General features: G+C 42.6%; 2 protein-coding genes across 2 annotated transcripts; both read left to right on the top strand.

Annotated features, from left to right (window-relative positions):
* Window positions 1–206: 206 nt before the first annotated feature.
* LOC115078658 (taste receptor type 2 member 40-like) lies at window positions 207–1,428 on the top strand. The gene has a single exon (XM_029581608.1). The coding sequence runs from the start codon at window positions 273–275 to the stop codon at window positions 1,251–1,253; it is 981 nt and encodes a 326-aa protein (XP_029437468.1). The 5' UTR covers window positions 207–272; the 3' UTR covers window positions 1,254–1,428.
* Window positions 1,429–3,977: 2,549 nt separating this feature from the next.
* LOC115078236 lies at window positions 3,978–9,690 on the top strand. Its single transcript, XM_029581024.1, has 2 exons — window positions 3,978–4,788; window positions 8,306–9,690. Exon 2 carries the CDS (start codon window positions 8,517–8,519, stop codon window positions 9,483–9,485), a length of 969 nt encoding a protein of 322 aa, XP_029436884.1. The 5' UTR covers window positions 3,978–4,788; window positions 8,306–8,516; the 3' UTR covers window positions 9,486–9,690.
* The last annotated feature ends 6,540 nt before the right edge of the window (window positions 9,691–16,230 follow it).

Raw genomic sequence — 16,230 nt, 5'->3', positions numbered from 1 at the left:
AGTACATCTCCATGCATGAAATGGTAGAAAACCAGGACTGTCTCTGTCTCTGTCTCTGTCTCTACCGACTGGAATCCATAGAGTAGTAAGCATTGCACTCTGATTGTCCTTTGTTCAACTTTTCATTTTCTAAATAAATAGCCTATTAATAAATGTCTCCTGCTATTCTTTAGAGACTGTCAAAACCCCCGAAGAAAAGGCAACCACTGCTGAGGAGTCCACCTAAGAAGCCTCTAGGGGAGCAACGTGAGCCGAAGTTGCCAGGAGACAGCATGCTACCACTGTTCACGCTCATCTCCATGACTGTCCTGGGGCTAAGTGCACTAGTGGGAATCCTGAACAATGTGTTTATCGTGGCAGTGAACTGTCTGGACAAGGCTAAAGGCAGAGCCACGAATGCCTGTGACCTAATCATGTCTACACTTGGCGCCTTCAATATCTGCTTCCAATGCACTATGACAGCCAATGACTTCTGTGTGTTCTTGTGGAGTGAGGCCTATTTCTCGGACCAGGTTTATCCTGTCTTCAATACATTCCTAATTTTCACCATCTTTTCAAGCTTCTGGTTCACGGTCTGCCTCTGTGGCTTCTACTACCTCCAGATCGTCCTCTTTACTCACCCGATTCTGGTCCGGTTAAAGCATAGCATCTCCTCTCTGGTACCTTGGATGCTCCTCTGGTCTGTGCTGATCTCTCTACTCATCAGCTTGCCTGTACCATGGAGTATTTATAAAGACCCAATCAATAACATAACTGGTGACAACTTCATGCTGAACACTACCTTGGATGAGGCTCTACCTAAGATAAACCTCTATTATCTGCTCTTTAGCAACATCATTGGGTGTTCCTTACCCCTTTTCCTTGTGGGAGTCTCCAATATTCTCATTGTCATGTCCCTCTGTGTACACAGCAGGCGGATGGAGCAAGGGGGGGCCAGTGTTAGTACATCCCGAGCAGAAGCCCGCATGGGAGCTGCCAAAACTGTCACCTCCCTTCTGCTCCTTTATGTGTTTTTCTACTTCTCAGAGGTTCTGATGTTCCTGGACATCTTCCCACCATCCAGCCCTTGGATGTGTGTGTGTCTAATGATCATTTATGGCTACTCGCCCATACAGTCATCTATCTTGATTCTCGGCAGCCCCAAGTTGAGAAAAATGTTCATGAGGATGTTCCACCGGCCAAAAATGGGGATGAGTGGCCATGAGCTTCCAGGAAAGAACATATCGATGCTAAATGGAACAATTTCTCAGTAACAACTTGGCTTTCCATGGCTCCTGTCAATTTCTTAGAACTTCCTTCTATGTATCCCACTCGTCTCTTGTCTCTTCTCTGTACCAGTCTATACATCTCTGGTGAAAGATCTTTCTTTGTTTCTTTACATAGAAACATAGAAATGACGGCAGAAGAAGACCAAATGGCCCATCTAGTTTGCCCAGCAAGCTTCCACACTTTTTTTTTTAATCTCTCATACTTATGTGTTACTCTTGGCCTTTAGTAACCTTTTGGTTCTATTTCCCTTCCACCCCTGCCATTAATGTAGAGAGCAGTGCTGGAACTGCTTCTAAGTGAATATCTAGCTGAATTGGTTAGGGGTAGTAACCGCCGAAATAAGCAGTTTACTCCCATGCATATTTGTTTACCCAGCCTGTGCAATTCAGTCCTTGTTCGTTGTTATCTGAATTTAAATCCACTTTTCTTCATTCCCCCTGCCGTTGAAGCAGAGAGCTACTCTGGATATGTATTGAAAGTGAAGTATCAGGCTTAATTGGTTCGGGGTATTAACTGTCATAACAAGCAAGCTACACCCATGTTTATTTGTTTACCCAGACTGTGTAATTCAGTCCTTGTTGGCTGTTGTCTGAATATAAAATAATCTTTTCTTCATTCCCCCCTGCCATTGAAGCAGAGAGCTACACTGGATATGGATATGCATTGAAAGTGAAGTATCAGACTTGTTTGGTTTGGGGTAGTAACTGCCGTATCAAGCAAGCTACTCCCCACTTTTTTGTGAATGCAAATCCTTTTTTCCACATTTCCTCTTGCCGTTGAAGCATAGAGCATGTTGGAGTCACATTAACCGTGTGTATGTTTATTGAATAAGGGTATTATCTCCAGGTAGTAGCTGTCTTTCCCGCAAGCCTCCCTCTCTTCATTCACATCCTCTGGACTTTATGTAACCACAGTGTTTATCCCATGCCCCTTTGAAGTCCTTCACAGTTTTGGTCTTCACCACTTCCTCCGGAAGGGCTTTCCAGGCATCCACTACCCTCTCCATGAAGAAATACTTCCTGACATTGGCTCTGAGTCTTCCTCCTTGGAGCTTCAAATCGTGACCCCTGGTTCTGCTGATTTTTTTCCAACGGAAAAGGTTTGTCGTTGTCTTTGGATCATTAAAACCTTTCAAGTATCTGAACATTTGTATCATATCACCTCTGTTCCTCCTTTCTTCCAGGGTGTACATATTTAGATTCTTCAATCTCTCCTCATAAGTCATTCTATGAAGATCCTCCACCTTTTTGGTCATCCTTCTCTGGATCGACTCCATCTTGTCTCTGTCTCTTCTGAGATACGATCTCCAGATCTGAACACAGTACTCCAGGTGAGGCCTCACCAAGGACCTGTACAAGGGGATAATCACTTCCCTTTTCTTACTCGATATTCCTCTCTCTATGCAGCCCAGCATTCTTCTGGCTTTAGCTATCGCCTTGTCGCATTGTTTCGCCGATTTCAGATCATTAGACACTATCACCCCAAGGTCTCTCTCCTGCTCCGTGCACATCAGCCTTTCTCCCCCCATCGAATACAGTTCATTCGGATTTCCACACCCCATGTGCATGACTCTGCACTTCTTGGCACTGAATCTCAGCTGCCATATCTTCGACCACTCTTCCAGCTTCCTTAAATCCCGTCTCATTCTCTCCACTCCTTCCGGTGTGTCCACTCTGTTGCAGATCTTAGTGTCATCCGCAAAAAGACATCTTACCTTCTATCTCATCCGCTATGTCGCTCACATAGATATTGAACAGGACCGGTCCCAACACCGATCCTTGCAGCACTAAGCTTAACACCGCTCTCTCTTCAGAGTAAGTTCCATTTACCATCATACATTGTCTTCTGTCTGTCAACCAGTTTGCAATCCAGGCCACCACCTCGGCCCTCATTCCTAAGCTTCTCATTTTATTCACCAGTCTCCTGTGCGGGATCATATCAAAAGCTTTGCTGAAATCCAAGTGGATGACATTGAATGCTCTTTCTCTATCCAATTCCCTAGTCACCCAGTCAAAAAGGTCAATCAGATTTGTCTGACAGGACCTTCCCCTGCTGAATCCATGCTGCCTCTGGTCCAGCAATTCTCCCGACTGCAGATAGTTCACTATTCTCTCTTTCAGCAGTGATTCCATTACTTTTCCCACCACCGAGGTGAAGCTAACCGATCTGTAGTTTCCAGCCTCCTCTCTGCTCCCACTCTTGTGAAGAGGGACCACCACCGCTCTTCTCCAATCACCCGGCACCACTCCCTTTTCCTGGGATGAACCTCATCAGGCCTCATGGTTTTTTCCACTTTCAGTTTCCCCAGCTCTTCCCATACAATCTCTACTGTAAATGGAGTTACATCTACTCCACTCCCCTCCGGTTTCTTGTTAACTAACGACGGTCCTTCTCCAGGGTCCTCTTTAGTGAACACCGAACTGAAGTACTTGTTTAATATTTCTGCCATTTCTTAGTCTCTTTCCACACATTGATCTTTTCCACCTTTCAATTTCCCTATACCACTTTGAACTTTTCTTCTTTCACTGATGTATCTGAAAAATGTTTTGTCACCTCACTTTACCTCTTTGGCAATCCTTTCTTCCGCTTGACTTTTTTTCTTCTTGATTACTTTCTTTGTCTCCCTCATTTCCACCAGATATTCTTATTTGTGCTCCTCCCTTTTTCTTCACTCAGCTCTCTCTCTCTCCCTCTCTGCAGATCCTGTCTTGAGGCTCCCTTCTCCCCCTGGGCTGTGAGTAATAATCTCACCCTGATTCGTTAAAGTGCATTGATGTGTTGGTGTTTGACTTTTACACTTCATGTGATTGAAAAATGTTTTAATTATGCTAACAATGAGAATAGCCTGGATTAAATAATTAAATAAAAGAACAACTCAGCACAAGTGAAAAAAGGCATTTCTGTTAAAATGAGCAATAACCTTGAGCAAGAAACTGAAACAGTGGTACAGACAAATTCACCCACAGCCCAAGGCCTAAAAACACTAAACAGAGGAGAAAAGAATGTCCCAGATAAGGCACCTGGCAGACTTCAGCCCTAGCTTTAGTTTTAGGAAGCTTCAGTAGTTTTCCATTCCAAATAAGGAAAGTCCCGGAAAAGAAAAAAAAAAGTAAAAAACACTTTGCCAGCAATGACTGAATATAACAAAGCAATATGCCATGTCAACTTTGAGCAGACTCTGAGGCGTGCCATTATTAGACTGTTTCACCTGCTCCCAAGAAACCTCTGTATTTCTTGCATTCTTATCTGCCCCTTGTTTTCCTGCTTTACTTAATAAAGATTATTGCTTAGACATAAGGCTGAGATATTTCTTTGGTTAGCAGCCATATACCCCGAGAGGTATGGTCCTCGGGATGTAAACACAGGTGAAAAGGCCCCTGGATGAACGTATACCTGGGAGAAACGGTCCCCAGTTGAACATACTGGTGGCGAATGCGGGCAACTTGCCTTGCGTTCCCTGATAACACTGCTGATGAGATACGGGTAAGCGATAGGACTCGCACCTGCCATCATTTTGGGGTAAGTTATAGCCTTGTTTTAAACTTTTACATTTTTGTGCTGAATCTGTGTGTGCTTATCATAGTTCTGCCGTCTTGTTTTATTTTAAGAATTTCATATCTTTATCTTTTGATAAGAATGCGACAGTTTTGTAAGAAAGCTTTTACTCCCGCGCGGGAGACCCAGATGCCAACCCCGGTAGCACAAGTCATTAGTCACCATCGCCCTAATGAGAAACAAATCCAGAGATGTCATAATAATAAGTGGATTGATTGATCTGCTAATGATGCTTTCCTAGTCTGGCCAGCAGGGGGGGCTCCTTCGAAGATAGCCATCTCTCCCAGATTATGACATATATTCAGCATAACTATTCAGATAATGATTCTAAATTGAACTACCATAGACAAGCACATAGTCGGTTTATTATGACTAAGATTTATCTGAACTCTGACCATGCATGCCAGCCCCGAGACACTCACTCTATCAAGGAGATCCCAGCTCCTACTGCTTCCCCTCCCCCTTACGCTGCAGCCTACCCCGCTGTTCAGACCCAGACAAAATCTTATAAGCCCAGTGAGCCTGCTTTCACAACTCTGGATATTACCCCTGTTTACTCTGACTTGATTTCTGTGTGCCAACGCCCTATCCCCACGATCCCCACTGGCCTCCCCCCCCCCATCCCCAAGCCTGATTCTGCTTGGGTTGATATCACTGGAAGGGTTCAGTGTACCCCCATGGAGAGACCAAGTATAGGGGTTTCTATCATCAAGAGGGGAATAAAGACTTAGGTTATTTGTTAATTGCTGCTTTAAGAAAAAATCTACCTCATGTTAACAAATAACTGGAAAAAGAAGGCCTGAAGAGAAAAAATGTAATTGACAACACAAGGCTAGGAATGGCCTGAGAGTGTAAAGTCTATGCCAGACCCTGAATCATTTAATTCCCAAGACTGTGAACAGTTCGATGAAACATTCGGAGCCTGTGGATACCGACATGACCACCCGGAAGCCGTGCAAGCATTAGATCAATATCTTATGTGGATCGACCCCCAATTAGAGTTGGAAATTAGGACAGATGGGTCCTCCCGAACAGCAAGGAATATTAGGACTTAGAAAGAGGATATAGTGGAGAGACAGAGCTATCAACATGATTTAAATGTATTGAACAGGTGTATAAAGAAATGAAGAGTATTTATTTATTTATTTTTATGTACCGACCTCCGATTTGACACATCACATCGGTTTACATTCAGGTGCTGTAGGTATTTTCCTATCATGAGACAATGGCAGACGGAGCTGGTACTCCTCTAGCACATCATACTAGGTCTAAGAAAGTGAGAATGCCCACTAGTGCCCCATCACATTTAATTGCCCCCGCCTTGGTTTTAAAGACAAAAGATTATGTAGTTACCAAAGAGCAATCTTATGAATTTTTGACCCCCATGGATTATTAATGTGAATGAGCGATCTACTAAATTAACCCCCCAAATGCAGGTTTATTCCCTAGATGGAGACCTCACACATGAAGGAATGAACACAGCCCGTAGCTGTATTAGAGACAATCCAGACCCCAAATGGGATGAAGACCAATTGGAATATATGTTACAGGGATTAGTTATTTGGGAAAAATATGAAGGAATTTACCCACTTCCAACAGCAACCCCAGTTCCTTCCTGCCCACCCATGTCCACTGTTTCGCCCCTCATAACAAGAGCAAACTCTGTCTTATATAAACCTTGGTCTTTTGCTGATCTGGAGACTTTATTGTCTAAACTGCCCAGTATCATACGTGGAGCTGGTCCTTGGATTAGTGAATTTGAAAAACACACACGTGGGTACCGTCTAGCTTTAGGAGACATTAAAGCAGTATTCGCCCAGACTCCGGTTTAGTCTCTGCTACTGTATGGACTGCCGCAGGATTAGGACAAATATTAACTACTTAAACCGCACTCCCATAAGGCAGTGTGGTTTAATCAACACCGCACTGCCCTATGGGAACTTTGAGACACATGTTTCCGTTGTACCGAGACTTTAGCTGACTCACTGCGACACGCTGGGGCCATAAGTCCATATCTTTCGAGAAACATTTACAGAATTTCCCGACTATTTTTGAACAAGAAATGGGTGAGTCATTTACAAACCCTAATCAGTTACCTATCTTTTGTCACATGTTCTTGCAGACTCTGCCTGATAAGGTTAAGCAGCCATTGTTGAATATAGTAGGGTTGAATGTTGCTCATAGTTGCTAGTTTTGTTTGAAGACTGTAGTTTCTTAGCTCTGAGTGTCTGAGGCAGATCTTTGCAATACAGAGATCTGATAGAGATGAAACAAGATTCCTTTTTACTTTTCTGCTTGAAAGGATTGAAGATCCCGTGGTTAGAACAGATTAGGATTTCTTTCTTTAGGTAAAAGATTCACAGTAGTTTCTTTAGTAAATAAGAAAGTCTTCCCAAGAAATTGGACTTAAACAGAAAGCATTTTTACTATTTGTAATTTGATTTGCTGAAAAAGCAATTACTAGTGTTAAAGTTTAAAACTTGAAAGGACAAGGCAGTTAAGGGTTAACAACAGAAACGTTTGGCAGCAGAGAGAGAAGGGGGGCGAGCCAGAGTGGGTGATGCAGGAAAAAAAATGATGAGCAGGAGAAACAGAAAGAAAAAAAACCAACCCTCCATTCAATGAAATGATCTTTCGGGTTGGTGACGCTGAAAAAGCTTTGTTTGTTTGAATAGAGCATTATTACTGAAAGTTTTATTTTTTTGAGGGTACGAGTACGTGAATCTGATGGCGCAGATTATGACATGGTAATGTTAATTATAAGGAAATGACTACTAAGAGAATTGAGGCTGTTTTGACCCCACAGCTAGAACTCTAAGCGAAGACATAACTGCTGCTTTAGCTGCTTTAGGAAATTCTACAACAGTTACGGCGATTCGCGCCATCCTAGGTCTGCTTAATTTCTGCCGTTTGTGGATCCCTGCTTTCAGGGAGAGAGCACTCTTTTCGTATGCCCATTCAAAAGGAATTGGAAAATTCCCGGTACGCTTATCAAGAGAAGAAAAAGGATTATTGAGTCAGCTTATTCTAGACGCTTGCGCAGTCCGCCCTTCACAGTATTTTGATTCCTCTGTCCCAATAGATTTATGGGTAACCCATGGCCACTGCTCATGGGCAGCCGTGGGAATGCAGAGTGATTTGCCTGTTTTTTAGCTTTCAGGAAAAAGTTCTATGGTAGAATTAGGAATGTCAGCTTGTGAGAGAGGTATTGTGGCTGCGGCTGCATCTCCAGATAAATTACAACATCTGATTCCATATGCAGATGTTCACTTGCACACTACCCATGATGAGGCCTTTTTTGTTGCAGTGTTATACCAGCGACAAGCCCTTACTGCAAAGCATAATTTGTTCCCTGTTCAGATCTGCACAGGACGCCCCATGCCATAGAAATCCCTAACTGAGATGGTACAGCTGGACGATTTCCCCATATACTGGGCCAGTCTTCAACATGCTTTACAAATGATTTCTTGTTCTTTTTCAGATAAAGACCCCGAGAAGGGCTCTCCTGAACTTCCTATTGCCATTGGAGACTTGGTCTACCGACAGCACTTCACTCACAAGACTGGCAAAATCCAGTATACTGGGACCCTACAAAGTTGTTACTGCCACTCCTACCGCTGTTTGCCTGGAGGAAGGCACTGTTTGGACACATGTAAAGGACATTAGACATTAGGCATTAGTCGAAGGACATAATGCTGTCCTTGCTACCTGTTGTGCGTATTTTGATGTGCATGTGCCCCCTTATGATTGAGTTTCCCATTGAACGAGCTCCTTTCCAAGGACAGATTAACCTATGGGTTCGAGGTATTCATGAATTGGTTAAGACTCTACCATCCCACATTACTGATTGTATTATTTGCACCCCTCACCCTAAGGCTATTTCCCATATCCCAGCTATCATTTTACCAGTACCGCTGTACCACATACTAGGATTTAATGACAGTAAAGGACATAACATTTCCCTGGATCCATTAGCAGGACAAACATGGACACGATATTTGGGTAATATTGCACATCCCCCACTCACTGCTGATCTACCTAGAGATGGTTATCTTTGCCTTAGTAGTGTCTCTTCCCCAAACCCAATTTCTTGTAACTACACCTATTACATATACAATAAAACATGGATTATTCATAAAGGAACCTTTTTACCCAAAACCCCCATCACTGATTGCCTACAGAAATGTAATTGCATGTTCATTTCCCTTACCATGACCATTAGTCCACTCTGTATAACATGTGTATTGACTTTATCAGAAACTGTAAACCTGGCTACAGAAACCCAGTACACCCATACTTTCAATTCCACATACATTGCTTGCACACCTGAGCTTGACTCTCCCTTTATTCCTTGTGTTCTACTAGGACAATTTAATTCTCCTTTTGTTTATGGTCCTTATGACAGTGCTAATTATTCTGTGATACAAAATTTCACAAATCTTTATGTTGGACATTATTGGTTATGTGATGGAATAGTTTTCCTCAAACTCCCCACATCCTATGATTTTTGTGTATTGGTTATGTTTAATTATTTTACAAGAATTGTTCCACTTTTGAAACCTGCTCAGAACCGTTCCCGTAGAAGTGTTCCCTCAGCTGTTCCTGAAGAACAAGCAATTCAACTTTCGTTGGATTATTTATTAACTCTACTTACCCTTTAACCAAAACTAGATTAGATGCACTTGGTTATACTTCATGGTTACCCTTTGCTCAACCTGCAGTAGCTGCTGAATTAGGAATGGCTATTAGACGATTGCAATCAGTATTACATGTAGTGACACACAAGCTAGGAATTGCATTGAGAGCTTTGCAGCAAACTGTTGCTGAACTTACCATTGTTTCTACGTATATCCGACATGGCTTAGATTATAAACTCAAATATAAAGGGATCCACAGATATCAGGAAATAAATGACATCAACAATTTGTAAATGATTCCTGAATATAGAGAAGCGGTGGGAAGCTCATGGAGACCTCATATATTGAATGCCCAAAGGTAAGGCTAATCAAAGCTCATAATAGCATAAGCTTATCTTTATTTATAATCATCGGTCTCGATGAGTGTTTGGGGGGCGCCATAAAAAGTATAGCTGCCCCAATTATGCACTTAGAGTCAATTGTACTATTTATACTTGCGAATTTTAATCTCCGGCATCAAGGTCCAAATGCTACCGAAGTTGATGGTAAAAGTGGAAGAAACCGACTTTAAAGTCGGTTTCTTCCACTTTTACCATCAACTTCGGTAGCATTTGGACCTTGATGCCGGAGATTAAAATTCGCAAGTATAAATAGTACAATTGACTCTAAGTGCATAATTGGGGCAGCTATACTTTTTATGGCGCCCCCCCAAACACTCATCGAGACCGATGATTATAAATAAAGATAAGCTTATGCTATTATGAGCTTTGATTAGCCTTACCTTTGGGCATTCAATATATGAGGTCTCCATGAGCTTCCCACCGCTTCTCTATATTCAGGAATCATTTACAAATTGTTAGATTATAAACTTGCAGCACAAGGTGGCTTATGCACTATTTTAAATAGTTCAGAATGTTGCACTATTGTGGTAAATCGTTTTAATATTGTTCATAATGCTATGCAAAAGATACAAGATTTAGCCAGACTTCAAGTTAGTGATTTTAAAGGAGGGTAGTCAGTGCCCTGGTGGGACTTTTTCTCTTCCTGGTTCTCTGGTTTGGGCAATCACCTGCGAGGCCCGGTCGGCTTTGCTGTTGGATTTCTTGCCCTATGCCTGCTGTTATATTTCTGTCTCCCATGCATTTTTTCATGCCTACAACAACTCCGACCTAAGATGTCTTCCACTCCTAAGATGATGGTTTCTCAGAATAACTTTGTGTCTACTCTACATGCTGAGCCACGTGCTCCTGAAACAGAATCCCTTATGTAAACCGATGGTAAAAATAGTATGCTTGGCAATGACGGGTAAGATCTGGATCGCCTATCACTAGGATGGGTTATACCGGACAACCTAAGACAGCCGGATACGGGCCATTGGGAGTGAAGAATTATTAGGAATAATTCTTCAAGAGGGGAATGAGAATAGCCTGGATTAAATAATTAAATAAAAGAACAACTCAGCACAAGTGAAAAAAGGCATTTCTGTTAAAATGAGCAATAACCTTGAGCAAGAAACTGAAACAGTGGTACAGACAAATTCACCCACAGCCCAAGGCCTAAAAACACTAAACAGAGGAGAAAAGAATGTCCCAGATAAGGCACCTGGCAGACTTCAGCCCTAGCTTTAGTTTTAGGAAGCTTCAGTAGTTTTCCATTCCAAATAAGGAAAGTCCCAGAAAAGAACAAAAAAAGTAAAAAAAACACTTTGCCAGCAATGACTGAATATAACAAAGCAATATGCCATGTCAACTTTGAGCAGACTCTGAGGCGTGCCATTATTAGACTGTTTCACCTGCTCCCAAGAAACCTCTGTATTTCTTGCATTCTTATCTGCCCCTTGTTTTCCTGCTTTACTTAATAAAGATTATTGCTTAGACATAAGGCTGAGATTTTTCTTTGGTTAGCAGCCATATACCCCGAGAGGCATGGTCCTCGGGATGTAAACACAGGTGAAAAGGTCCCTGGATGAACGTATACCTGGGAGATACGGTCCCCAGTTGAACATAAACAGTTATAGAAGTCAGGGGTGCTCTTTCTGGTCCTTGGGGCTCCCCCATCCAGTTGGGTTTTCAAGATATCGCTAATGAATGTTCATGAAATTCATTTGCATGTACTATCTCCTATGTTTGTAAATATTTGTCATGCATATTAATTAAGGGTATCCTGAAAATACGACTGACGGGGGTGGGGGGGGGGCTGAGAATTGGTTTGAGCATTCCTGATATAAGTTTTGGTGCATGAAATAAAATTGCCTTGTGACCAATAGCTCTTGTAGAATCTTGCTGTTTCTGTCCAGTGAATAGAGTTGAAGGTTGGGTAAATGACATGGAGAGGAAGTGTTGGTTTAGATATGCTCATCTACCCAGAAAAGCATAAGACCAAGGAAGGAATCCATCAAAATGGGCTTGGACAAGAAGTGATATCTTGCAGATGGTGAAACTTGTTTTACTGAATGTAGAGAGAAATTCTTAGCTAGAATTGTATAGGCAGGAGCAACTGGGCAGCCTGGGTCAGCCAATTGGTCTTTATCTGCCGTCATTCCATCATCAATATCATCTAAATTCTAAATTCCATATGAAATGGCTGAGTAAGAATGGATGGGGAGCAGACAACCAGGATAAAAAGATATAGATCTCTTACCAGTTCAGCTTGGACTACACTCTCAGGAGGATATTCCTTGAGTTATTTCAGAGAAGGGTGGCCATTCCTTTTGTGTTTTTAACCAGCAACATAAGCACTAAGCCTTGCTGTTCTAATTAACTGCACTTGCTTTTATTGATTCAACATGGAAGAATTATCCACAGACAAGGTTATACATGGACTTTTGAGGTCATACATAGGTCCCTTCTTCATATGCGTACTTTAGAGGGACCAGAGTGATTTCAAAGTCTCACATACATGCCTTTTGCCTTGTGCTGTTAACTTAATCTTAGTTTTTATTCCTTTCAATTTGTATTTCATCTATTGCATTTAACTTCTGTCTTATTAACTGCTGTTTCTTTTTTATTGTTTGTTCTATTTTATTTATATCAGTCGTTTATGTTATTTTATTCTTGGTTTTTAATTGTTTCTTAAGGTTATTTTATGATGTTATTTAATTTTGATCACTTTAATTATTGTTTTACCTTATTAACCTTTATTTGGATATTATGTTACTTTTATTGTTTTCCTCTACTCATTTGATAATTTTGCTCTTTCTTTTTACTATGACTTTTTCTATTCCTGTAACTTGGGGCAATGGCTGGTATGGCCGCGCTTACCTTTATTCTATATCTTCCTGTTCAAACCTCATGAGGGTCCCAGTACTACCATTAGTATTTTCATCATCTGCTTATTCTATTCCCTGTGGTTTTTTGAATGTTAGGACACTTAGTTCAAAATCCATCCTTATTTCAGAGTTAATTTCGTCACTTAATCTCCATATGTTATTTCTGACTGAAACCATGGTTGAAACCAGGTGATTCTTGCCCAGGAGGCTTGCCCTCCTGATTTCTCCTTCATTTACAAATGTGGAAAGAGCCATGCCAAGGTACATGCTCCGTTGCAGCAGTAGCAACTTGTGCGCACCGGTAGTCCCCTCCCCGGTACAGCCAGGGCCGGCGCGTCCATTAGGCGAACTTCGGTGGCCGAAGAGCAGCCACGTAGTGCCGCAAGCGGAGCCTATCCTGCTCGTGGCAAAGAGAAATAGAGACTGTGTGCTGCTCAGGAGCCTAAACTTGGCAGCAGAAGAGAAATGCACAGATAGGAGTGACTACCTGATAAGCAGCCTGCACAAGGAGGGGTATAGAGAGACATAAGATAGGAGAGTGAGGTGCTGCAGAGTGAAGGCATTTGTAGGTGAGTAAGAGGAGCTTGAACCAATGCAGTGACTTCAGAAGAGGGGTTAAATGGGTGTACTGACTGGTGAAAGATAACATATGGTAGTGGAATGTGGACATAAAATGGAGTATGTTAAATTGGGGAAATTAGTTGAAAAAGATTTTTGAAAATCTGACATTAAAAACCGTATAAAACTTTGAAAGATGGTTTCCAGTCTAACAGTGGTCTAGAATCCCTTTGTCAGTCACTAACACAATTTCTCTTTCAGGTGTACGAGGAGAATTGGGAAATCTGCTGGGATAGAAGTTTGGAAAACAATTTTAATGAAGCCAAGCAAGAAATCCATTTGCACTTTTGTGTTATTCCTTTGGAGAAATGGTGTAATTCCCCTCAGTTTTAATTATTCCCAGGGAGTCTAACTTATGGATTACAGTAAGACGTAAGGGAATGTGGGGCCAGCACAATTAGTGTTCATTAAAAGTAAAACAAGAAAGTAGCTTCGTAAGGCTGATGAGTTTACAGCAATGGAAGCTTGCAAGGCGGGGATGGTCGGCCCCGTAGCAATCAGACGTTTGGCTCTTCGGCGGTTGTGACACCACATACACAAACCACTCTCCAGACTCGAGTTGTGCTCCAAATAATCGAACGTTTACTGCAGAATCTTCAGCATCAAACATAGTGACAGTGACTTGTTCAGGCAGAAGCAGAAATCAAGCAGAAATACAGTTCCAAAAATCTCAGCTCCTCTCCTTGGGTAACAGTTTCCTCTTACAGCAACTCAGGGTCTCTGGTTACTTTGTTTCTCTTCTCCAGAGTCCTTGCACAAGCTAGCCTGCTACTCTCTATAGTCTCTTAGATAGAGCAATGGTAACTCACAAGAATGAGAAACCCCCTCGGGTGCAGTAACAGTGTCCTCCGAGCCTCAAAACACGTTCCCTCTGGCACAGTTTCACTTCCTGGTCCAGAGAAGTCCCTGTCTCAGTTAAGCTCCGATTTTATCTTTTAACTTCCAGCTTCCAGGCTGCATTGCACTCTCTACTGCTTCTCCTCTGCTCGCAGACCTCTGGGGATTTTGGGAGGGGGGAAATCCCAGCACAATAAAGCTCTGGAATTTGTTGCCAGGGGATGTGGTTAGTGCATTTAGTGTAGCTGGGTTCAAAAAAGGTTTGGATAAGTTCTTGGAGGAGAAGTCCATTACCTGCTATTAATCAAGTTGACTTAGGGAATAGCCACTGCTATTGCTGGCATCAGTAGCATGGGATCTTCTTAGTGTTTGGGTAATTTCCAGGTTCTTGTGGCCTGGTTTGGCCTCTGTTGGAAACAGGATGCTGGGCTTGATGGACCCTTGGTCTGACCCAGCATGGCAATTTCTTATGTTCTTATGTTCTCCCTTCTGAGATCCTGGGTGAGGAGCACAGCTCCCTCCACATCTCTTTCCTGGTTATAGGGAACAGCCACAGACTCAGGAGAGTCGGGGTCTTTTACCACCGAGCCCCTCAGGGGATGAACCCCCTTGTCTGTCAAGAAGGCAGGTTACCCCTCCTGACACCTAGCTGGCCCGGGGCTCTGGAATGATCCTGCGCCGGCTCCAGATCCACCTCTTGCCCCGCGCACATCCTGTGCACTTCCAGCAGATGCTGACACCCGGCTTGCAACCCCTCAAGGCTCCCACCAAGAGGAAACCTTCAGCACCTTTATCCTCTGTGCACTTTCCGTGGCATAGGTGCCACACATTAAAGAAAAATGTAGCTAGGGGTGAGATCATATATAGGAAAGATATTAGGTTTGGAAGAGGGAATCTGTGGTTTGAGGTTTATGGTAACGTTAAGGGGGATTATGTTCAGTGTGAAAAGTTAAGTTATGTATTATTCTCTGTGTATTTTCAATATGATGCTGAACCACAAACATACATTTGTATGAACCTAGTCACTTTTTAATGTTAACTTTGAGCCTTAAATAAAAAGCTATTAAAAAAAAGAAAACAGGAGCCAATCGAACCGCAGTTTGTTTGTGTATCTGTGAGGTCATCTTGGCAAACATGGCCGCTCCCAGGAGGGCAGACTCATCCCAACTTTAAAGACCTTACATGAGAAAAGTCCAACAGTTTCAAACATAAAATACTTTTTCTGGCCTGGCAGTTTGCTCCTGCTTTTTGGGGGTTTCCAGTTCAATCAAAATCAGCCTAGACTGGGCTAAAGTGCCATGAACCTTAATTCACAACCACCCCTATTTTTACAATTTTCCCTAGGGCAGTTATTGTAGTGAGAGTACATGACCAGGGGACACAGGCCCCAGCTCCCTTCAGAGCCCAGTACCCATGCACCCTAAGTCAGACAGAGACTTCCTCTCCCCTCCTCTCCCTGGGAGGTAATGGACATTGCCCCCATGCTATCCCCAGCACCGGTGGCTCTGGAGATAAACCAGGGGCTTCTGCATGGCAAGTCACAGGGCCAGTCCCAAAAGTTCGATGCTTAATTGCTGAGAGTGGGTGCGCAGGTGTGCTGAGCTCTCTCGCGTCAGTTCTGGGAGCCCCAGAAGGCTTCACCCCCTCTAGGGGACATGAAAAAATATTTAACTACCCTCGGTAGCTCCTAAACGGTTAGCCACTGCGTTTTCTTTTGTCACCAAAGCAGTGAGTTCTGAGCTTGAATACAGAACGTCCTGTCTTGCTTTTAAAACTCAGTATTATTGTATATATTTTTTTAAATTTTAAGCAGGGAGGATGCATGTTTCTGCTCGGGCTAGGTTGGAAAAGATTTTTTTTTAATGAATCTATTACAGCTATAAGAACAGGTTGAAAGCGCTCCGGATACGTGGTAAGTTTTTAACTCTTGACACACAGATGTAGAACAGGTCTCTCTTCTTATGGCTCTGCCCATGTGCAGAAAATGATAAGCAATGATTACTGTGTGCACGGTGCCATGCGAGGAGTAAGCAGTATTTTGCAGGG

Source organism: Rhinatrema bivittatum, chromosome 16 (assembly GCF_901001135.1).
Source record: "Rhinatrema bivittatum chromosome 16, aRhiBiv1.1, whole genome shotgun sequence".
NCBI classification, from domain to species: Eukaryota; Metazoa; Chordata; class Amphibia; order Gymnophiona; family Rhinatrematidae; genus Rhinatrema; species Rhinatrema bivittatum.
This window is presented reverse-complemented; position numbering and strand designations above follow the sequence as displayed.

What these genes read in the sequence shown, in the direction of transcription:
- LOC115078658 (XM_029581608.1), top strand. Translation starts at nt 273, where the DNA reads ATGCTACCACTGTTCACGCTCATCTCCATGACTGTCCTGGGGCTAAGT.
- LOC115078236 (XM_029581024.1), top strand. Translation starts at nt 8,517, where the DNA reads ATGCTGTCCTTGCTACCTGTTGTGCGTATTTTGATGTGCATGTGCCCC.